This window comes from Crinia signifera, chromosome 5 (genome assembly GCF_055691185.1).
Source record: "Crinia signifera chromosome 5, ASM5569118v1, whole genome shotgun sequence".
Taxonomy (NCBI): Eukaryota; Metazoa; Chordata; class Amphibia; order Anura; family Myobatrachidae; genus Crinia; species Crinia signifera.
The window spans coordinates 157,533,539-157,557,837 of NC_139221.1; the positions used below are offsets into that span (position 1 = coordinate 157,533,539).

Genomic DNA, 24,299 nt, shown 5'->3' on the forward strand with positions numbered 1-24,299 from the left:
GTGCTAATTTTTACTCACAGTTATGTTCATTTTGAGCACCAGTTTTATTTACAGGTGTTAGGAACGGCCATGGACCCTAGGTGATGTTGCTATGGGCAACCAATCAGATCATGTCTACTATCTTCTAGAGGGTGCCAAATAAATAAGAAGTAGATTCTGATTGGTTGCCCATAGCAACATCACATGTGAAGTCTTATTCCCATCTTAGTAAATTTCCCCTATTATCTCCTCTGAGGGTGAGTCTCTTGTCACAAACAAGTTGAAAAAGGTAGATACTAATAGTTTTCTGCAATTTTTGAGTGCCCACCACAAACCATGGCTTATGTAGGGTACACACAAGAACGACCATGATCGCGCTATTGTGAAACTATTTTCTTGAAATCTTACGATTGTCATACAATGGATTGGAGTACACGAACTGCACACGGCCGGTACCCAACCCAATTTAGATGCCAAATCTTAAGTGTAGCAGGTAAATCTTCAATCCTGCAAACGACCGGCAGGGGCACACATCGGATTTGAATTGCACTGAAAATAGGTATGAGTCTGCACTTTTTACATCCTATTGATGCCGAAATTGTTTGTTGGCTAAATTAAAAGGAGGCATTTTATCCAGTTGCGCCTGTGTAGTGAACAGCTTCGTCTGAGTTTATTCATTCCTGGAACGTTTTTTTGGGCATGATGAATTCTTCCAGATCAGCGTAAAGAGCTTTTATTCAATTTATTACGTCTAATTTTCTGTAGACTTGCACCCATGTGCATGCATTATGCTTAAAACAGTCGATATGCATTTTCACCTGGTGCATGTCACAGCAGATCTGTAAAAATGTATGGGGGTCTTTTTGCTGTTGGCCCACACCTCCCGTGCAGTAGAGATGACCATACATGCTGCTGGAAGCCATCTTTTAGATATTTTCAAAAAGATGGCTCATGCGAGGGTTATCAACAAATCTTTTGTATAGATATAGCCAGAGTATTTGGATATAATGCAACAGTACCATCTATCCAAATGTATAAGATTTATAATTGTAGATGGTCACGCGCACACAGTCTAAAGATGCATACACATGGTGCGATTTTAGCTATGGACAATTTTGACTATGCGATTTCCCTTGAACTCACAGGAGCCCACAACCACTGATTTGACTATATTTCTGTGTGAATTTGACCGAGAACGATTTTGATTATACTAGACCGCTAGATTGCATACAAAATAGTCAAAATTGTCCTGTGAGCACACAGTCTATTTTTACTTGCGATACCGACCCCACAGGGCCATACATCACCATCAAAAGTTGTATAGAAAGTGTGTGATATGTACTGTAGTAACTTTTCTTACGATTTTAACTATATAATCATTATCGAAAGTACACATTGCACCATGTGTATGCACCTTTACATCAGTGCAGGTATGTGACGTGTGGTACATTGCACCTATGTTATAAACCATTTTATGCATTTGCCATTAGACCCATAGGGCTGTGAGCACTTCTGATTAAATTTAGGCTGAATGTGGGCCACAAGGGATGCAGTGACATTGCAGCCATTGAAAGACCATGGCAATGGTAGCTTGCACCTTTCTCATATAAGTGGCTTGAATTTAAAGTTGATGGGTGCTGAACATGTCATTGAAAGTAAAGAAAGAGATATTTTTGACAATTTAAGTACTTTCTAATAATGCCTCCCTAAATGGTCAATAGCTTCTTTAACTCTGTGAAATAATCTTGTTCCATGAAACATACAGTATATGTACCATATATACTCGAGTATAAGCCTACTTTTTCAGAACATTTTTATGCTGAAAAAGCTCCCCTCAGCTTATACACTCGAGTGCGGGTCCCACTTGAGTCAATAAGTTTTCCCAGTTTTTTGTTGTAAAATTAGGTGCCTCGGCTTATATTCGGGTCAACTTATACTCGAGTATATACGGTATGTCCTGATCCACCTAGTACCTTCCTCAGATGATTCCACATGTGAAATTGAATAGGCTGTGAGTTTTGTGCTAGTCTGCCAGTATTTTGAAAGCGGCAATCATTTTTACACTGCAATACTAGGTTGTTTTTGCCACTTTAAAATATGTGCAGAACCACAGAGCCTGCAACTCACAGTGTATAAAATTTAACACACTTTTTATCTGCAAATCCATTGTCACAGAATTGCATTTGAGCTGGACTTTCTTAAATTAAACTCATATTCATATCTTTGTTGGAATAACAGAATAGGTTTATAATTAGGTTTATCAGCATTTATCAACCAGTGAGATGCTATCATTTATTCTGTACTTTCTCTACAATAATATTCACAACTTGATTGTTTGATACAGTACTGTATGTGCAACTTGTCCACTTGTGTGGTTGGAATTTTTTTGGGATGATTTCAACAGTTAAAACTCATGAAGCCAATATTGTTATTATGTAATTGTTAATCTATTATAAAATACAGTTCAAAAATATTTTTTTTCAAATTCAGAAGTTACATTAGAAACTATAGATTTTCCACTTCAGTATTTTCAGAACAGTGACAATAATTCTTTACAAAAAAAAGGAGCCTTCCTGTCCAGTTACATAATCACTCAGTTTTATTTCCAAATCTCGCTGTCATTAACCCTGCAGTTGACCTCGTTTTTGCTCACCATGCAGTGGACAGAAAGCAAAGAGACTATACAATAAGTAACACAGATTCTTATTGTCAGGGGTCGAATTGTCAAAGGACTGTGAAAATGAATAAAGCATGGAAAGAGCAAGAGTCCTGTTGTGTCCACGCGCCATATCCACTTTCAGTAAAGTTGCTGTGCTGCATACTGACTCACATTTAGCCTAGGGACCAATTGCCATTTTATGTTCACTTTTAAGTGGGATTGAGGTCAAATTAAACCTGTTACGCACTAATGTCTTTATGATATTATACAAGATTTTTTCTGAAAGTAACTGTTGTAGTTAACCTTTAACATCCAATAGTCCATATCTAAAATATTTTTTTTTGAGTTGTATCTACATTTCATTTTCCTATGAATGTAGTTTATGAAATATTAACATAGCCAGTTTCTAAACATGAAAGTCAATAATAATGCAAATAACAAATTTGGAATTGTTTATGTTTTTTTTACATAGTACTCTGCTGATACAGACCAGGCTGCTGCAGGCACAGATACGGAATGTATTCAACAATTCTACAGTCTTCTTACTATCTCCATTGAAATCTCAAAAAAATGGGCTGAAAATCTTCCTGGATTTGCAGAACTTCAAAAAGATGATCAGACATTATTGATTGAAACAACTTTTCTTGACCTTTTTGTATTAAGGCTTTCAATCAGGTAAGCTACCTCTTCAGAATTATTTATTTGAATGAAACAAAACATTATATTTTTTTTTCATGCATGTTCGTACAAAATGCTAATGACAAAGTGTAAATTGGTACAGTAAATGTAAACTTGCAGCTTTTATCTCATGCTTTTTCTTGTGATCTTTTACACCACCTGTTGCAGATATAACTGCTGAACACACATAGCATTCTTTCTACTATGGAAATAGCATGATGTTCTAGAAGTTTCTACCTGCAAAGTTCCTACAAATGTGTTGAACTTGCAGTTGTTTTGCCTTGTATCTTCCTGTCCAGTTCTTCCCATTCCCAAAGCAAAATCCTGAAAGGCCCCTATCTAAGTGATCTAATCAGATCGCTTAGAAAAGGGACTGAAATCGCCCTGTGTGTTTGCCCCTTAAGATCAGAATATGTAGCAAAAGAGCACGCATCTGATCGTGAGTGTTTCAAATTACGAACGCTTTGCAGTAAAATCAGCCGATCAGTGGCTGATAAATCTCTGTTGTGTGTGGCCAGCTTTAGATTAAAAGTAGATTTGGAAAATAAGCATACCTCCTAACTTTGGGCTTCTATCCAAATTTAATGGGGTGGCCTTGTGACCAGGGGGTGTGGCATACATCCGTTGGACTTCCACGAGGCCACGCCCCCCATTTTAGCGACTGTGGGTGCTTGGCCAGCATTCTCAGAGCTGCTGGCCATGCCCCAGCCCCTCCCTGTCTCCCTGAATAGATGCCAGTGACCCTGCTTATTGGCGGGTTGCTGTGGGAGCTTAAACCTTGTAAATGTTGGGTTGTTGCTGGTACGGACCCGTGTCCAAATTCCGGGTGCGACCCGGCATTTGCGATGTGAAAGGGTAATAGACAGTCTCTGCATGCTTACCTGATGCATTTCAAAGTGGACATCAGCACTCTTGCCACTCCTGCGAATTCAGACTGGATCGCAAATCTGCACATATTTCATTTGCCTCACCTGCAGTGCACATGATTTTGTCCATTAAAGCAAAAATCTGCTTTGCGATCCATTCTGAATTAGGCCCTAAATCAGTCTAGAAGCTTCCAGCTTGGCTGTGCATCTCATCCTAACAGAACACACACCAATGCTCCTGACTCTTCTTGACAGTGCTGTGTTCTTGTTACATACATTTTAGAGAATAGTGTTGTAAAAAAATAATAATTTTTGCATAAAATGGCTTATCTTTTATATATCTTTAATTCATATTTTGTTTTTTTTATATATAATGTTTTGGTATATTGCACTTGTTACAGTATATCATGTAAACTGTGGATAAAAGCACTGCAGCCAGCCTTTACTAGAGCTCCGCCTCCTGCCCAGTGTCCCTCCAGTTACAGTGTCTGTGTCCGAGTGACTTGCCAGTTCTGCTGATGAGAGGAAGGAGGATGCTGATAGGCAGACAGCGTGACTTACTGTCTGCCTCTTAGCATTCGTCCTCTTATCAGAAGAATTGCAAACCAATTTAGCCAGCACCCAGCAGCCTAGCAAAGACTACCCAGCCGGCCACCAGCAATACACAGTGTAACGTCGCCGCCCGCCGCTGCCACCCACATTAGAAAGCCGCCGGGACCCAGCTGAAAAAAAGCATAATAATGAGGTGGGGGGCGGGATATTGGGGCAGAGCTAATGGGATGATGAGACCTGGCCCATCCCTCCTCCTCCAATCCCTCTGCTGGCATCATCATGCATCTGCATCTCCTGATGTTAGGTGAGGAGCTGCCCTCTGCCAGCTTTACCCATGCGGATGCTGAGGGAAGGGACAGGAAGGAGCTTTTATTACCAGGTAATCAATTGAATTCACCTGGTGCTGCTCCTGGCTTTATACATATATTGCAGAAATTATACATTTATTTGATGTAGGAAGTCCCTTGGAGGATAAGGTAGCCAGCTTTGTTTTTTTTTAGTGATGAGAAGTGCTGTGTTGGAGGTACATTATAAAAAAATGTTTTTCTGCTGTTAATGCCTGTGTGTGTGTTCCCCCTGGCACTGTATATGTAATGTTACCCCTGACACGTGCATGTAAACCCTGCACTGAGCATGTTACCCCTGGCTTCGAGCAAGAAACCCCTGGCTCAGTGCATGTAACCCCTGGCACTGTGCATGTAACCCCTGGCATTGTGCATGAAAATCCTAGCAATGAGCATGTAAGTAAGTGGCACTTATGCCACATAATATGTAATGGACATTACCATGTGGCATATTGTGTAATGGGAATTACAGTGTGTGTGGCATAATGTGTAATGGGCATTACGGTGTGCATAATCCCCGTCCAATAAAGCGATGCCCTAAATTTTTGCTCTGCGCCTCCTGCATGCACTGTTACACTTATTTTAGGTGTTTGCTTGTTTTGCACTGTGGGACATCATTTTAACTAGGGGTGGTATTATGTGACCTGCATTATTATTTTCATGGGTATGTGAGATAGGCCATAAATGTAAAGCTTGCAGGCGGGGCACCAAACACACTAGCACCCACCTTGGCTGTGACATAAGGGGGGAATAGGCGGGGGAAGTGCTGCTTGTAGACTGCATTTTTTAATTATTCAAATAAAATATATATTTTTTCACTGATTTATATACAGGTCAAATGTTGCTGCAGATGAATATGTGTTTTGTAATGGACTTGTGCTGCATAGACTTCAGTGCCTTCGTGGATTTGGAGAATGGTTGGATTCAATTCGAAATTTTTCATTACATTTACAGAGCCTTAACCTTGATATCTCAACTGTAGCTTGTCTATCAGCTGTGTGTCTCGTTACTGGTAAGTACCATACATGTAACAAAAGTGTCATGGTAGTTCAACCGTCTTAATAACAAATTAGGTCTGACTCTAATGGGTGCCGGACGGCGTCCCGACAGTCGTTTACCCGTTAAAACACCAACAGACGGGTTCCCGACGTCCACCGGCTATTCTCCCTCGCGGGGGTCCACAACCCCCATATAGGGAGAATAGAATAGGTGGCGAGCATAGCGAGCCACCGTGCCTGCAGCGTGGTGAGCACAGCGAGCCCGCAAGGGGCTTTGTTGCGGTCGCCATGCTGTCTGAGTCCGGCCAGTCGGGATCCCGATGTCAGGCTAATGACTGTCGGGATCCCGACTGTCGGAACCCTATACCACACCCCACTCTAATTCCTTGAGAAAGCCAGCCATGGTGAAATTTAAGGGGTATATCACAGAGTGATATTCACCCCATTTCTAAGCGATCTGACTAGGGGCGAGATCTATCAAACGGAAAATGCGGTAAAACCCCGGTTTTACTGCATTTTCCAATGTATCAAAATCGATACCGCATTGAAGGGTATCGCCACCTTTGGGTGGCGATACCCTATAGAAGCATATGGGCTTCTTTTCGCCGCCTCCGACGCAAACCCGCCGCCTCGCTGCCCCTCCTCTGGCTTACCTTCCTGAAGGGTCCTCCTGGACCCTGGAAGGTAAACCCCTCCTCCCCCTAGTGAAGCAGCCGGACATCCTTCCGGCTGCAGGGGCGAGGAGGAGGCGCCAGGGACAGCCTGCTTAGCTGTCCCCGGCGTGAGGGGAGAGCCAGGCGGCAGGGAGGTGGCGGAGACCCCCCGCACACCAGAGTACAGGTATTGCGGGGGGCTCCGTCACCACATCGCGATGCCAGTCGCATATGGTAGTACATATGCGCTGGCATCGCGGCGGGCGGCGAAGGGCGGCGATGTATTTTAATACATCCCGCCCTAGATCACTTAGAAATGATCGATCACACTCCACAGCATTCCGGGCCTAACCTGGGATTAACCCTTCTTTTAACCAAGGATGGAATGCTGGGTTGCTGGACTCTGGGAATTTAAAAAAGGCCCTTTCAAATTTGAACCGATCGGCCTGGGTTATTTTTGCAATGTGAAAGGGATATATATGTGTGCATTTTTCCTACTACATGCTTTATCTGGTGACGATTATACAGTATGTATACTTATTGTTATTATGAATTGAATTTGTGACTTAAATCTGCATCATTTATGTTACATAACACTACAGAATTACCACACACTGGCAGAGGCATTCCCATGTATGGTGAGAACCAGTGCACACTCTGTAGTACCCCCCATGGCAGAGACATGGTTGCCCAAAAAGGGGAGTGGCCTAATATGAAGGGGTCTCCTGGGATCTCTGTTCTGTCACTTCTGGTGCATGTCCAGGGCTGGTTATTCTTAGGAGGGGCAGACCCTCAATCAATTTTATTTTCAATTTTTTTACACACATGTATACAAAGAAGCACTGCACAGATCTCACTGAGTGATATGTGCAGTGCTTCAGCAAACACGCTGCTCCTGAGAAGTGTTTGAAATGTGACTTTAATCACCGGAGTTGTTTTACAAGAAGAAGAAAGATATGTCCTTAACAATGGTGCACCTAGAGAAAATAACTACTAAAATTTAACCTTTATTAATTTTTTTCTAAAAGGCTGCGAAATTTATTAAAAACAACAATACACAACATACATAGATGGGGTTTTACACTTAATAAAAACTGTGGTGGCAAGCAGATATATAGCTATACAAGTGTATGTGTTTCAATTGATTGCACTTTGTGTAGGCTACCCAGATCTGTGCAGGTTTTGCGGATCTTTATTATCTCGCAATAGCTGCCTTCAGACCCAAATTATAGGGTGCCTAATAGAAGTTGGTTCATTGACCTCTTACTACTTCAAACAATCTAGTGTGCGGTTGCCGATCTGTGCGATTAATTTGTGGATCTCACATTAGTCCACATTAGTCGCTATCAGACCTTATGAGTATGGCACCGTATAGGAGTGGGTATATACCTCTTCTCACTCAGCTACCCGTTATAAAGCTGTGCACATAATGGGTCTACACAGTGGTACTGCTGTATTGCCAGGTGATGGCACAGCTAATCTAGGATCAGGCTCCGTACAGAAGCAGTCCCTCTAGCTATCACTGGGTATCCCTAAGCGTGAAATACAAGGGAGAATAGTAACCCAGAGAGGGAATGCACTTCCTGGAGTGTTAGAGAGAATTCTCACACTCAAGGTGTATGTAACGCACAGCTGTGGACAGGTAGGAGCCTTGAAAAAGGCTTCAGGGGTATCACACTAGACAAACAATCAATCAAAATGCATAGTCAAGAAAATAATAAATAGCTATCTGCCTGTGCACCGCTAGCCGGCACGCGCTTCGCAGATTAGCTTCCTCAGGGCCCGGAGTTGTGAATTTACAACCATGAGTAAAATCATGATATTTGATAAATCTCAGTGATGTATGTTTTTATGAAAAGTACTTGCAAGTTTGCCTGATGGTGTAGTTGGGCAAGAGAAATTTATCTGAGAAAATCAGAAAAAGACAGCAAAGATTTGGCTCTCGACCAAACTGTCAAGGACATTGATAGAGAGTTGTGATTTTTTGTTTTGTTTTGATGCTTCATAATCATTGACTTCACAAGAAACTCCTCTTTATACCAGTATTTTCTAGAGGAAAATGTGAGTTTATCTGTCTGACAACTGTAACTGGGATTCAATTGAGTGCTGATTCGGGACAATGATCATAAACACAACAGCAAATCAGCTGAATGGCTAAAAAGGAAAGAATCAAGTTTTTTAAATGGCAAAGTCAGAACTGGAATCACTTTGAGAATCTGTGGAAGAACATTAACAGCTGTTTAGAAAAAATGCTCTCAAACTTCATCAAATTGAAATGGTACAGTAGGGAGGAATATGTGAAAATGTATCACCTGTTCATCCCTAGAGTGCCATTTCAATTTGATGAAGTTGAGAGCATTTTTTTTTCATACACAGCTGTTAATGTTCTTCCACAGAATCTCAAAGTGAGTCTAGATCTGGGCGGAATGGACTAAACACCAGAATTTTAAAGTTTTCTCTGGTACCAGCCTGTGTCCAGGTGATGTTGAAGAATGCAGAGAAGAAGCTGTGCAGATATTAGCAGAATTTCTGCACTCAGGGGCTGAGAATAAAATCATGAATACTAAAAGTCTTAGAGGTCCAGCTAAAGGTTTAACAGAAGGCTTCCTAAAGATATCGCTATTGCACTTATACAGTACTTACATGAATGAACTCTGTGATTTTCTAGTCCATCCCAGAGTAGAAAAGGGGACAAGCACAAGGCGATTCGAGCAGCGCTATAAATAATACAAGTACATGTTGAGTATCCCTTACCCAAAATGCTCTGGACCAGAAGAATTTTGGATAACTGATTATTCAGTTTTTCAGAATATTTTTATATTTCAATGATGTATCTTGAGGTATCTTGCAATTATGTTGTATAAACACATGAAATACACACATATATATTTTATTTGTGCATAAAACAAGATTTCAAAACATTAAACAAAGTTTGTGTACAATCTCAGATACTGAATTTGAATGCCAAGCAATCATCGTCTTGCACATATTTAGTGCCAGTTACATATCATGTCCGCAGTAGTGCTGCTACAGATGTCCCCAGTAGTGCCAGTTACATATCATGTCCTTAGTAGTGCCAATTACATATCATGTCCTCAGTAGTGCTGTTACAGATGTCCCCAGTAGTGCCAGTTACATATCATGTCCTCAGTAGTGCTGTTACATATCATGTCCCCAGTAGTGCCAGTTACATATCATGTCCTCAGTAGTGCCAGATACATATCATGTCCTCAGTAGTGCCAGTTCCATATCATGTCCTCATAAGGGCCAGTTCCATATCATGTCCTCAGTAGTGCCAGTTACATATCATGTCCTCAGTAGTGATGTTACAGTTGTCCCAATAGGTTTCTAGCAACAACAAAAAAATATTTTGTTAACTTTTTGGAATGTATGATTTTCTGAATAATTTGGATAACGGATATTTGGATAAGGGATACTCAACCTGTATATGTCAGGAAAACATGGAAGCAAAATTTGTTTTATCAAGTTTTTTTTAATTGGCAGGCAGCTATGCTATTTAAAACTCTCACAAGCCTAAATCAGGAACCACACCACTTCAATAGAAAGGTCACTATGTTGTAGATGCGTTTCAGGAATGGGTGACCTAAGGTATGGCTCATAGGGTTGACTATATAAAGTGTTGTATCGACCTATTGCAGGTGTTGACCCTTTTCATGTGTCGACCTATGGCCTGCCAACCAGTAGTGGTCGACCTATTGACTGTCAACCTATTTAATGTTAACCTGCTGACTGCATCCCATCAGGAATTGTGTGACAAGTTAAAGATCTGTAAAGGTACAGATATTATTTATTACTAGAGACAGGATTATATGCAACATAAAAAGCTTGAAATATGCATGCAAATATGCATGAAAAATACTTAAAATATGCATGAAAAGAGTTAAAATATGCTACATTAAATTATAAAAAAGAGTAATTTTTAACTTATTTATTTAAAAATCAGCATACAATTAGTTGCAAATAAACCTCAAAAATAGGCCCACAGCCAGTCGCGTAACTATAAAGTTTGTGGTGCCCCTCCAGGCTCCTCTCCAGCATGTTTACCCAGCGTGTGATGTGATGACGTCACAAGCATAACGGAGAATCTGAAGCAGAAGAGAGACCAGCACACACTGCTGCTTCCCTTGGCACAGACGCATCCCAGGCCGCCCTAGCACACCCATCCGCACGCCCATCCTGCACACAGTAGCCAATAGCCGGCTCTGTGTACAGTCAATTGAATCAGTGGGGAATTTGTCATCTCTGCCATGGTCCCACCCGCGCTTCTGCTGACTCGCCTCTAGTGCTCAGTCAGTGGGCAGCGGCAGGCAGCAGCATGTCAGTGTGTTGAGCGGGTGCCGGCGCCCACACAGACCCTGCTGCTGCTTGCTCCTGCAGCGTCCAAAACTCTTCTTGCATCAACTGCACGAACCCTCATCTCCAGTGCCGATGGATCACATGTCAGCATAGTGTGTGAGGGCGGGGCAGTGGAAGGCTTCCTCCCTGCGCCGCATACTCACTGTGACACAGCATTTCCTCCATGCCGCGTGATGTCACAACCCTTCCGCCCGCCTCCTCTGCTGCAGAAGTCTGTCTCTTGGTGTAAAGTCCCAGGCCAGGGGCAGGCAAAGGTTCAGGAGCTTCGTAATGGCATCTGCCCCGACTGACTTTTATCAACATGGATTGGCAGCTAGAGCAGTGTCAGACATAGCGTACATCCAAGGTTCCCCACACTGTGCACATATTGCCCCAGGCTTCACACTCTACCACTACCTGGCCAGCAGGAGCAGGGAAAAGCAGTGCTGTGACTCGCGGGTGGGAAGAGGGCGGGTCCTAAAATATGCACCATCACTAGATTTTAGGTAAAATATGCAATAACCAGTGAGAGTGGGCAAAATATGCAAATGCATATGCAAATATGCAAATGCATATAATCCTGTCTCTATTTATTACATTTTAGTTAAAAAAAAATTGACTATATTAAGAGATCTATTAAAATTGCATATTGAAGCAGAGCATCAAGAATTAGGATTACATCTGGGTAGACCTAGTACCATATTACATGGTTTTAAAATGCCAGGTGCACAGTATTACACCAGGATGGCACAGGATTACACCAGGATGGCAACAAACCAAGAACACATTAGTGAGAGCAGTGTGTCAGTGACCATTTAATGATATTCGGCATGCAAGCGGGGGTGGGCGGCGCATAGATGACACGCAAAGCTGCAAATGTTGCCGTTTTGCGTGTCAACCAGAATCACCCCCTATGTCACAGACTCAGGTAGCACAAGGGTAGCATAGTGTCAAGAACTCATGACTGCCTGCAGTTATGTAGCAGGATCTCAAGAATACTAACTGGTAAAAGGATGCCAAGAACTTAGAATAGCACACTGTAACACAGTACCAGAAACTCATGACTGTATAATGGTGATATGATGCCAAGAACTCAGGATAGCTCACTGGTAATAGGAATTCAAGATAGTACTGGGAATAGTATGCCAAAACATGTTGATTAAAACCTAGTGAAAGAGGCCCATGGAACTATAAGAGGGGACTGAGTTTTGACGTGCATTGTATGTGAGGGTGATGGATATGATTTGGATTCAAAGGGTACGTGATGCCAGTGAAGTACTATAGGTTGCAAATGGTTAAAACATCTCAGAGCTGTTATAAATGGAAAAAAATAGATAATCAGTAGCATTTATGACAGGTTAACTTGGAGAATGGCAAATAAAGGAGAGTCGTGGGGAGTAGGATACAGTAGTCAAGGCAGGAAATGATGAATGTATTAATAAGGGTTTAGGTAGCAGTGGACATGAGATAGATCTGATCCTATAGACTGAAGAGGTGAAAATAGTGAGATTTTGAATACTCTTGGTAAAGGACAGGAAGGCATCTAGGATAGCAGTGAGCTTGGGAGACACCCAGAAAAGAGATGTTATTTACAGAAAGAGGGAGAGAAATGGTTGAACATCAGTGGCAGAAATATTGTACTCCAGTTGACTACCTACTGTATAAAACTATCTACCACTCCCTATTGTAATGCCTTGAGCACTTCCAAACAAACATATTTGTAAACTCTCATCTCTGCTGAAGTCTCTAACCCCAAGTGACTCTTTAATACATTTAACTCCATCCCTCCCTACATTTAACTACATCACTTTTCACCCCTTCATTACCCAAACCATCAGCCACTATAAATTTGCAAGACCACACTTCCTGCTTTAGATTGATTGATAATCAATTCAGATTGATAATATTCAAGATAACATGGTATGTTTTTCCTCGGTCAATGACCTGCTCAATTCCCTATGTGAAGTTTATTTGATCCCAAAAAATGAAGATGAAGTACAGTACCAACACTTTTCTCTTCCCCCTACTCTCCTCTTATTCCTATACCCTCACAAATATGTACAGCTTTTTATCCTGTGCTCATCCCAACCTTAACTAAAAATCTGTACTTTCTCTATCTCTACTGGAATCTTTCTTTCACTTTAGATCAGTGATTCAGATTCTGAAAATAATAAAATTTTGACCCAAACTCTTATACTATCATCCCATCTCTCAGCTTCCATGTCACTCCAAGCTATTTCAGAGACTTTCCTACACTCTCCTCACACACTTGTGTGCAGTAACTCGCACAACTTACTGGACCAACTTCAGTCAGGATTCTTCTGCAGCTTTTGACACTGTTGATCATTTCCTCCTCGTTTAAACACTATAACCCCTGGTCCTCAGGACACAGCCCTATCTTGCATCTCATCCTACCTATCTAATCAGCGCGTGGCTGCTTTCCTTATGTAATCTACGTTATCAGCGTATCGCTGGGCAGCAGCAGCGCACGCTGCCCAGCGCTGACAGGTACTTGTAGTTCCACAGTGAAATAGGCAGTCCTGCACACCGCTGACAACCCGGCAATTTAGACGCTAAAGCATCTAAATCCAGACTTTAGACGTCTAGATTTAGACGTCTAAATCCAGACTCCCTGCTAACCACTAAGATGGGGGCATCTAAATTTAGACACGAAAGCCTCTAAATTTAGTAGGGTCTAGGGGTACACTATTAAACCTGTTCACAATGACACTAGTCGACGTAACAGCTGTTGACCTTGTTAATTCCACTATCCACGCCAACCCAAAATCAACTCCACGCCGACATGGATAGTGGGGGTATGAAAAGGTCGTAGGACGCGTACCGCCGCCCCTCGTGGGCGCGCTGCGCTCACCACGCTTCAGGTTGGCGTGGATAGTGGAATTAACAAGGTCGACAGCTGTTACATCGACTAGTGTCATTGTGAACAGGTTTAATAGTGTACCCCTAGACCCTACTAAAGTTAGACGCTTTAGCGTCTAAATTTAGATGCCCCCATCTTAGTGGTTTGCAGGGAGTCTGGATTTAGACGCTTTAGCGTCTAAATTGCCGGGGTGTCCAGTTCAGGGAGTCTGGATTTAGACGCTTTAGCGTCTAAATTGCTGGGGTGTCCAGTTTACGTGCCCCCGTTGTCAGCGGTGCGCAGGACTGCCTATTTCACTGTGGAACTACAAGTACCACAGTGACCTGTCAGCACTGGGCAGAGTGCGCTGCTGCTGCCCAGCGCTACACTGATAATGTAGCATACATAAGGAAAGCAGCCACACGCTGCGCTGAGAACAACTAGAGAACAGTTAAACAGAGCGTCTGGCAGGCTGCCAAGTTTCAGACACAGACTGTGCGCGCGGTGGCGCCGTGAAACTACACAAGTACCTTCCTTTCTCTGATTCCACCTGCTCTCCACTACCTATAATAGTATTGCAGGGCTCATTCTTAGGTCCTCTGCTTATCTCAGTATATACCAAAACTCTTATCAAACTAATCTGATATTTATATCACTGTAGAGAAAACAACAATCAATCCCACCCCACAAGCTCGCTTTCTAGGTGGTATCCTTGACTCTGAACTGTCCTTTGTTCCCCACATTCAATCAGTCTCAAAATCATGTTACATCTATCCAAAAGATGTCAAAATATGACCATACCTTACACAAGACACTGCAAAAACTCCATGCTCTCATTATGGCCCTCATTGATTATTGCAATAGTCTCCTTAATGGTATACCCAAATAAAGACTCTCACATCTACAAACTATCCTGAATGCTGCTGCAAATCTAAACTTACTCGCTAGATGTTCATCTTCTGTGAATCCGCTCTGTCAGTCCATCCATTGATAATCTGCATTCTACTGTAAATAAGTCAAATACTTTAAGTTACAAACAGGGCCATGAACCAAACTACACCAAGGTGCATCTCTTTGCGTATCTCAAAATATCTTCCAACCTGACCATTTCACTCTTCACAAGATCTCTCTCACTCATCCATGCTCATTATTCACTCCCATTCATGACTGCAGGTCTTTCTTCCACTCTGTGGAATGTCCTCCCACACACAATGCATCTCCAACCCTTCAAGCATCCCTGAAAACCTACCTCTTCAGGCAAGCTTATCAAATTCCAGAACTACCCACATAGCCTTTATAACCCTTTCCTATCTAGTTACATCCCCACTGTACAGTCCAAACATATCCACTTAGTTTCTCCTTTTTTACTTTCACATAATCCTGACCCTAGGCCAACATTGCTGGCAGACCATCACAGTCCTCCAAGAACCTTTGTAATCTGATGGACCATTATGTAATAGATAACACCTATCCTTCTGTATCAATGCCTATTTCCCTATAGATTGTAAGCTTGCAAGTAGGGCCTTCCTACCTCCATGTCTGTCTGTTATTAACCAGTTTTGTATTATCCCTTTTTTGAATTGTAAAGTACAACATAATTTCCTGTATTAAATAAAGAAATGGTTAAAATCATGGGTTTGGATTTGGATAGGTTTAATTTAGAACATGCTAGATTACCTAGGAGGAGATGGCAGAATGGAGGTTATGGAGAGGGATCAGGGGAGAAAAAAAAATGTGTTCTCAACATAAAGGTGGTATTAAATTAGAACAGTTGCCGTTGAGTTTTTAAAAACCGGAGCTTTAAGTGGAGAAGAAGATAGGACCTTGCAGAGAAAGAATGATGGGGTACACTTAGACTAATGCTCAGAAAGGGAAATTATGGAGGTAAAAATTAATTTACAGTATGAGAGAGAAGAAGGTTTCAAGACCAATAGAAGTCGTAGAATCAGTTAGAGTAGGCATTAGTAGAGAGGGAGTGAAGGAATGGAGAGGGAATGGTTCCAGGAGCAGGTGGATGGATAAGATGAAGAAGACATTGACTATTTCCTATGATAGTGAATAAGGAATACAAGGTTTGATTGAAGTTAGGGGAGGATTGCAGGAGGGCTAGCAAATACTAGCAAGATGGTGTCAAACTTGTATTGAAGAAGTTGGTGGATACATAGTCACTGAGGGGGTTATTCTAGTCCATTCTTTCTGACAAAATCCTTCTTAGATGGACAAAACCATGTGCACTGCGGGTGGGGCAGATGTAAATTGTGCAGAGAGAATTAGATTTGGGTGGGGTTTTTCTTCAAAGTGAGATCTATATTGAAGTGTAAAATCATGCAGTCAGTATTTTCCCTGCACAGAAACAAAATAACTCACACAAATCTAATTCTTTTTGCACATGTTACATCTGCCCCCCTGCAGTGCACATGGTTTTGTCCATCTAAGAAGGATCTTGTCAGAAAGAGTGAACCAAAATAAGGCCCTGAGTGACAAGAGCAGGGGAGGAGGGAGGAGTGGGTGGAAGGAGAAGGGAGCTTAAGGTGGTGAAAAGGTAGTGATGATGTGATGATTGGGAAGAGATATTTAGGACTTTTTAGTGTGGTTAATGGCAGAGCTGTAGGAGGATAGTATGGATTTGACATCAAGAGATTTATTTTAGGAGCCTTGGTTTTTTTTCCAGTACCATTCAGCAGTGTGTGACCATTTCTGTAGGTAGCATGTAAGTTTAGTAAAAGCCTTGGGGTAGGGAAGGTGTGATGTAGAGAGGGAAAAGATTAAAGGATAAAATATCTTATATAATTGGAGAGAGGAAAGTGGTTATTAGTGAAGTCCGAGATGTTGCATTGATGTGACCACTGTGAGGAGGAACAGTTTACATTTTTCAGCAGAAAAAGACCTTTATTTGTTACAGTTAATAATGACCGTATATATTAGCAGTTCTGTAGACCAGATGCAAAAGAGGTTATGGTTCAAAAAGGAGCCCTGTTTCTTTATGAAATGGACAGTGTGGAAATAGGATTTCTGTTTTTAAACAGATAAACAGGTAAATTGGTATTGGGATGGAATCAAATTTTGTTTCAATTTAAGTTAATAAAGGAGACCAAGGAGTTTTGTTTTTATTGAAATTTTTGTAAATTCCTTGTGGAACCTGAGTTACAGCGTTGACATGGCTGGCAGGCTATATTGATCTTTACTTGGATTCACTGAATAAATAATGGTTGCCATAGTAATTAAGCATTCATGACAAGTAGAGAAGCAGAAAGAAATCCAGAACACTTCATGTGTCATTTTTGTCACAAAGCAACTATGCCGATGCTGTCTAGATTCCTTAAAATAGAAAAGAGAGCATGAAATATTACAAAGAACTTAAATATAAAGATATCTGAAAATATTACAGCAGAGAGACGTTAGATATTTGTCACATTGTCATTTTCAGACCAATGGGAAACACATTGTACATGTCAATTAAGGAATATATGAACAGTAAGTATATGAGCAACTATGCAAATCGTCAATCATGTATTTTATACACATCTTGTAACTGTCATTTATGGGTTTTCATAGACTGTACATAGACTGTACTAGTAAGCACACTTGAAGCAAAAGCTTCGAAAGCTAGTCTGCTGCCTTCCGTGTTTGTGCATGTGTGAGTAAGAGATGTAGTTTCACTCTCGGATAGCAGATGGCAGTGTTTCAGAGACTCACGGAAACTAGACATATATATAGATGATGTTGGAACAGAACAAGTGGGGTAGATAAGCAGCTGTAGCACTTCTGGGGCAGAGTGGCGGAATGTCGGATACAGGGTTGGACATAGCAGAGCATGGGAATGGCCGATGGAAGTGACACAGGTCCAATATGTTGGTACTACATACAGCATTTAGGCAAGGGCAGTTACCAAAGGGGAAAGTGGGGCTCTCCCTTTTTTATGTAGCAAATGAGGCAATTGGGGTCACCTTTGTGGTTACAGGATGTTTGTGTATTTATTTGAGTATTGGACCTGCTGTAGATCTATAAGTCCCTGCAGGCCCATTAATGCCCTGCATGCTAGGACTTGTGGTACTTCAAGTGCCTGCATGCAGGGGAGGCTTGCTGGGATTTGTTGTTTCACAGCCGAAGCCAAAACTTTTTTTACACTTATGCTATCAACACAGCACCCACCGCCCACGGGTGCCGGGGATAGCCCCAGGCTCCAAAAGTGGCCTGGAGGAGGGGACCCCTTTATTGCGGGGTCTCTTCTGACCAAGGGACCCAGCCTGGGCTGACCTGCTTCAGAGTACTGCCTGCTTGTATAAAAAGTCTTCCGCGGCTGTGGGGCACCCTAATCTGTTTGTCCCCTGTAGTATTTTTCTAACCAGGAGCGGGCCCCTATATTTCGTATTTTGAGCTCAATTCACAGATTAATTCAGCTATAGGAACGGTTGTAAATTAGATGATCTGGTAGAACTTTATGGCCATTTGCGGCGGATTTCTATCGATAGTCTATTTATTCATACAGCCGCATTTGGCTGAGCTTGCAGTTCATAAAAATGAAAAATCAGCTGTAAATTTGACAGCTGTCAGGTCCCAGTCGTGATTGCGATCAAATGGATATGAATGGGTGCATTCGTACCCATCCGATCTTAGTAATTTTCCCCCCACTTAGATTTGCTGTACATGGATTCTAGGAAGCAGAGCTGGTCAGTTAAACTTTTATAGAGCTAAGATCTAGCAGCCATGAGAAAATGAGTGACTAGTCAGTGTTAGGAAGAGAATGCAAGGTTTTATTCCAAAAATGAATATTATTGGGATTAATGTGAATCGGGGCATTGAGCAAAGAGCATTTTCTACATCATTGTCAGGTCTGTAAACCCAGAATGAGCAAATATGATCAAATGTATCGAAAAACAACTAGCCAAATACTAATTTGGGAAAAGTGTTTTTGGTTGAAGCATTCTTTTTTCACAACCAAGGTAGAGGTTATCCTAGATAGCTGATATCAATGTGTCTGTGATGGTAATTGTTGTTCACTGTTCCAAAACAGCCATTCATATTGAACACGGTGGTGGGAGTTGAGACCAGCAATTAGTAGATTCTGATAATACACATTGGTCAAAGGTGGCTTAAAAGCAGTCCTAAGTTACCTTATTATTGTCATTTTGAGTAAAGGTGCTGTTTAATGAAGTGATACTAGGCAGAATGTGTACCGTGGACAAACAGCTTCATTAACACAAAAATTAAACACTGTGCAGTAGCTTTCTTTCAAGCCTGTACACAGTATTTTATATCTTCATGTTATGTTGCATTATTTATATTTTAATGAATAGAAATATATAAATATCTTCTATTTTATTTACTTGGATTTTCAAATCCTTTTTTTCTAGAACGACATGGTCTGAAAGAGCTAAAGAAGGTGAATGACTTGCGGAACAAAATTATCTGCTGTTTAAAAGAACACTTAGCTTTGGATGGCCAAAACAAATGCCAAAAACAGGACATTTCATCAATATTAAGCCTTCTTACAGATCTGCGTGCGCTTTGTACATTAGGTCTGCAACGGATATTTTACCTGAAGCTCGAGGATTTGGTTCCACCCCCTCCTATGATTGACAAGCTGTTTCTAGACACATTGCCATTCTGAAACTCGTGAACTAGAACCCATCAGATATTATGAAGTTCCTGAGAAAGACACCACCAACAAGAATAAAACAAGTTGTCTTAAAATATAATTATATTAAGAATTTCTGTTATTTTACCATTTAGATAAAGCAATTTGAGGAAGCAGTTTCAATTATTTTATCTCATAATGTTTGCAATAATTGTTTTGTCCACATAAAAAAAAAAGATATTGCAGTGAATCTTGAGAAATAGGCACAGGGCTCATCTAGAGGGGGATAAATATGTGCTCAGTAGTAGTCCAAATGGAAATGCCAATTAAGTAAGCAGTTAGATTTATACAACTTTATATAACATGTCTGCTAATGAAAAGTGCTATCAGCTGGGGATACTGATATTATCACTGCAGCAGCTCTCCTATGTTAATGTGTCTGAGTTTAATTATGTCGCGCATAAACTCATCTGCTTATACTTTCCTACCTGATTTTCTCTTCTCCAGACATGAAGATCGTCAGGTTACCAACACACAAAGGACTATATAGGGACACATGCATACACATTTTGTAGTGCAAAAATTATCATATTATGCAAACAAAACAAATGCCTGTCCAACTCTAAATGAGTCCCACAATAATTTAATAGCCTATAGGCATTTGAATTAAAAGCACTTTGGAAATACAAACACTAGTACAGAAAAATGTGTATTAATACAGTATAATATAGTCAGGGCTCAATCAAATATTACCATTTGACTACACTGCCTTATATTATACTGTATTATTTTAATTTCTCCAAATATGTATGAGTAAGAACCAAAATAAAAATGATTTTGTGTCACTACTGAAATGTAAATGGTAACAGATATAAAGAGCACCATATAAATAGGCCGTGATTGCATTTGGTAGGTTTTTTTGTTTGTTTCCACCTGTTACAATAGAAATGCATATTTCCAACTTGTTCTAACTATTTGTAATCATGTTTACACATGTGAAACAATCTGCTTATATCTATCAATTCAATCCAAGATTCCGACTGTTGGAACGTACCGACAGTCAAAATCCCAGCTGTTTTTCGTCTGATCCAACAGTACATCGACAGTCAGTATTCAATGTACCGACTGTCAGAAAGTCTGCAAACTGTCAGAAACAGCCATAGATTGACGGAAAACGGCTGGGAATTTGACAATCCGCGGACGTTTCCAACAAAACAACTCAGAAAAAAGTTGGATATGACCCCCTTCAATGCTGTCATTAACGGCAGCATTGAATAGGTGAGTGACGATATTTGTCGGGTCATATCGGCACAAATTGAATACCCCCCAAAGGGTGCTAAAAATGTTCATTAAGATGTGATCAAATCCAATGCATCTTAACTTTCAAACCAGCTGCCCTACTGGTTCAAGACAAGTGCTGCAAACATTTCTTTTATACCTGCCTGATTCCAAGATACTGTAGGTGATGCCACCTCTTGCGGACTTCCTATTCATTCTAATGGGATGTTCCATGGGGGAGAGCCAAACCAACACTACTATTAGCTTATAATAGTGCTACTATTGCCATACACAGTAGTTAACAATAGACAGCATTGTGTCCTCTCACACGGGATGGTCATGGCCCGGCCGCTGGGTTGCAGCCGGATGTCACCACTAGAAAGGACGACTGCTGGGCCGTGGTTGTTCTGTCCATTGTAAACTTCTTTGTACGCCATGTCTTTTGGCCGTGCAGAGTTTTGCCGCCCAGCGTCAGCCGGAGCGTGTTAAATAGCCTTCAGAAGTAACGTGCCTCTCAGAGGTGGACCTTGGGGCACTGTGTGAGCACCAAAGATTCCAGCTAAGAACTTTGTACTTTTAGCTTAGTGAATTCTACCCAAAACTGATTTGGATAGGGTTATCTTTTACCTGTCTATATAATCTGTACTTTGGAGTATTTAAGCACCTGACATCTGCCAAAGTGACATCTCATTAGTCCCTGTATACAAGAATATATAAACAGTAAATATAGCTTATATGCACAAATACACTTGGAAATCAATCGCAAATATCAAGGCTAATTTTATATATATATATATATATATATATATATATATATATATATATATATATATATATATATATATATATATATATATTATTAACCATGTAGTAAAAGCACTGGTTGACTTTTGAAAGCAGTTTATTTATAGTGGATTGTAGAGCATGTGGTTTTGGTACTTTGACATATCTGTCATGTTTTGCTAGTTATTTGATACTTGGGAATTTTAGAGGAAGATGTTTTTCTACGTGCACTAAATGTTTGTTGGGTCATTTTGCAAGGGGAATTTTGAATGTCAACCTAATGCGTGTGTTTTATGTTAGATTTGTAATGTTTTGCTTTTTGATATTTTTTTAACACAACTTTGCTTCTTTGGTAATTAAATTATATGCAATTTGCAATTGTCATATGTAGTGTTTTAAGAATGCAAAACTAATGTTTTGCAGACATGATTAAAATTTGATAAATAGTAATTAAAGTATTTTTATAGCTTTAATGTCTTTTTCTTTGTAAATTTGTTGTTTGACCGGTTTCTTGGAATACCTGATCTGGTAAACCTAGAATGTGTAAATAATCAGAATACTAAAGAAAAACTGCTAAATTCCAAAACATACAGTAGTAGCCTTACATGGATATACTTCTTTCCATAGCCAACCTCAAAACTTATTACACCATTGACACACCACGTATGCACTCCTTTACCAATAACAGTGGTTCCCAACCTTTTTTCTCTCCCGTACCCCTTGAGTAGGCTTTTCATTTATAAGTACCCCTCCTCTCAATTTGAAATATCCACATTACTTATAAGTGGAAGTGAGCGGTAGCCGTGGACTAGTATATGGTCAGGAATCGGGTCCCTCTTTGTCTGGCCACTGGCTGTGTATTGTCTCCAGAGTTCCCGCTAACGCCTGTAGGATTAATGCTTCTTCCACCCATGTCAGTACAGAGCAGATGTTCGCTGATGTCTGAGAGCAGCGCAGGTAGCTCTCAGTGGATTGCTGGTTGGACAAAACACAAGGAGACGCTGATGACGCTGCAGATAGAACCGGATGTGATGCAACGTGGTTCATCTCCATGACAACGGTAGACTTCTTTTGCCATAGGGAGACTTTTTCTTCTTCCGCCATTACCAATGTTATTTTCAAGTACCCCCAACTGGTCTGCAGAGTACCCCCAGGGGTACTAGCACCCCAGGTTGGGAACCACTGACCTATAATATAAAATTGCATACATTGTTGTAAAGTAGTGCAAAACCACGTACCATTTAGTCTTTCCTGTCTACCCCTGTATCTATATATTTTTACCATCTTTGAAGCATCCTTTGTCTATCTGGATAATTCAATTATGCTTGACATGACCAAATGGACCGGGTTTAGCCATGTAAAGTGGCTATACCCATCTAAAGTAACGGCATTAAGAAAGAAAATGCCATTTGGAAGACCAAAGTTCAGACGTTTTTCATATTTCTGCTCACCATTTCAGGAGGGCACGATTAGAAATGATGGGCACCTGCAGCATTCATGCCCGATTAGAGCACTATCAGGTGCACATTACTTTGCAGTGCAGAAAAAAACTATTGCATTCCCCTTAAGTGTTCACTTTGCACAACCAGTTTCCTATCTTTTAGCCTAACCTGAGTTTATCATCCATACCTGCACTTTACACACCGCCATGCAGTTAGTCACTCGTTGTCTGCCTCAATATGCTTCCCAGTACCACCCTTCCCTCACATGTAACGGGAGGATAGACAAATAAAAAAAAATACCTTTGCAGTTCTGAAACTCATTTTAACATAATGAAGCAAGGATAGTATATCTTTCCTGAGGAGCTCCTCAGGAGGATATACAATAAATTATGCTATATCTCTATATATAAATTGAAAGTATATGTGTGTGTATATATTGTGAGAAGGATCACAAACACGTGGACTCAGATGAAGACTTTGATGTCTATTTTCACAGCAGGTCACAGCATACCAGGTTGATTCCATATGTGATCATAATTATAGGGAACAGCATAAGGCAATCTCAGCATCACAGACTTATAAAAAGGCTCCAAAGGTCCCTACAATAGCCCACCCCCAGCCTATCATTTGGGTAGCTGATCCACCCTCAAAAGCAAGCTGACTCTGCCCTAGAAATCCTTACATCACCCTCCAGGATTCTGTGTGTCTCGGGACCCCCACGGCTACCTGCACGGCAATCCGATAAAGTGATATCTGAACGATCCAGTCTTGTGAGCAGCTTTGCCTTTTGGTTTCAACTTTTAAACCTTGTGGTACTCAGCCCACAGCGTTTATATACTTGGTACGAGGCCATATTGTAATGTACCTGGGCTGTTTTATTACACCTAATTAAATACGCTTTATGCACTATGGAGCGCACCTTTCTTTATTTTGTGCCTAGATTTCCCCTCTGTGGATCCCAGAGGTCTCCTCCAAGAAAGGTTGCAGCTGGGACTTATATAGACTTTTGGTGCTCCTCCATATTCAGCGAGTTTCTGAGTATTTGTCACAGCTGGGAAGTTTAGTGAATATATGTGGCACTTTGTTTTTTACTTGCTTTTTACAATATATATATATAGAGAGAGAGAGAGAGAGAGAGAGAGAGAGAGAGAGAGAGAGAAAAGGGAAGTTTCAGGGTGCGCTAAAACCTTAAATTATTAAACGGTGAATTTCACAATAAAATCAATTTAATGACACATTGCTCACGGAGCATAGCAGTATGAAACAAAAAGGT

The 24,299-nt window shown here is 40.9% G+C and overlaps 1 protein-coding gene and 1 long non-coding RNA gene across 3 annotated transcripts in view; one reads left to right on the forward strand and one right to left on the reverse strand.

Moving 5' to 3' along the window:
• Nucleotides 1-22,057, forward strand: part of NR4A3 (nuclear receptor subfamily 4 group A member 3) — a 53,297-nt gene extending 31,240 nt beyond the window's left edge. For both annotated transcript variants that reach the window (XM_083188165.1, XM_083188166.1), the window contains exons 6-8: nucleotides 3,111-3,313; nucleotides 5,912-6,090; nucleotides 19,300-22,057. In XM_083188165.1, coding sequence (XP_083044291.1) covers nucleotides 3,111-3,313; nucleotides 5,912-6,090; nucleotides 19,300-19,556 — 639 coding nt within the window. In that variant the 3' untranslated portion in view covers nucleotides 19,557-22,057. The remainder of the gene's footprint in view (nucleotides 1-3,110; nucleotides 3,314-5,911; nucleotides 6,091-19,299) is intronic.
• LOC146080663 (uncharacterized) overlaps nucleotides 9,118-24,299 on the reverse strand; it is a 46,508-nt gene continuing 31,326 nt past the window's right edge. The window contains exons 2-3 of the long non-coding RNA XR_014474933.1: nucleotides 19,485-19,594; nucleotides 9,118-10,077 (exon numbers count right to left, since the gene is read on the reverse strand). This is a non-coding gene — a long non-coding RNA (uncharacterized LOC146080663). The remainder of the gene's footprint in view (nucleotides 10,078-19,484; nucleotides 19,595-24,299) is intronic.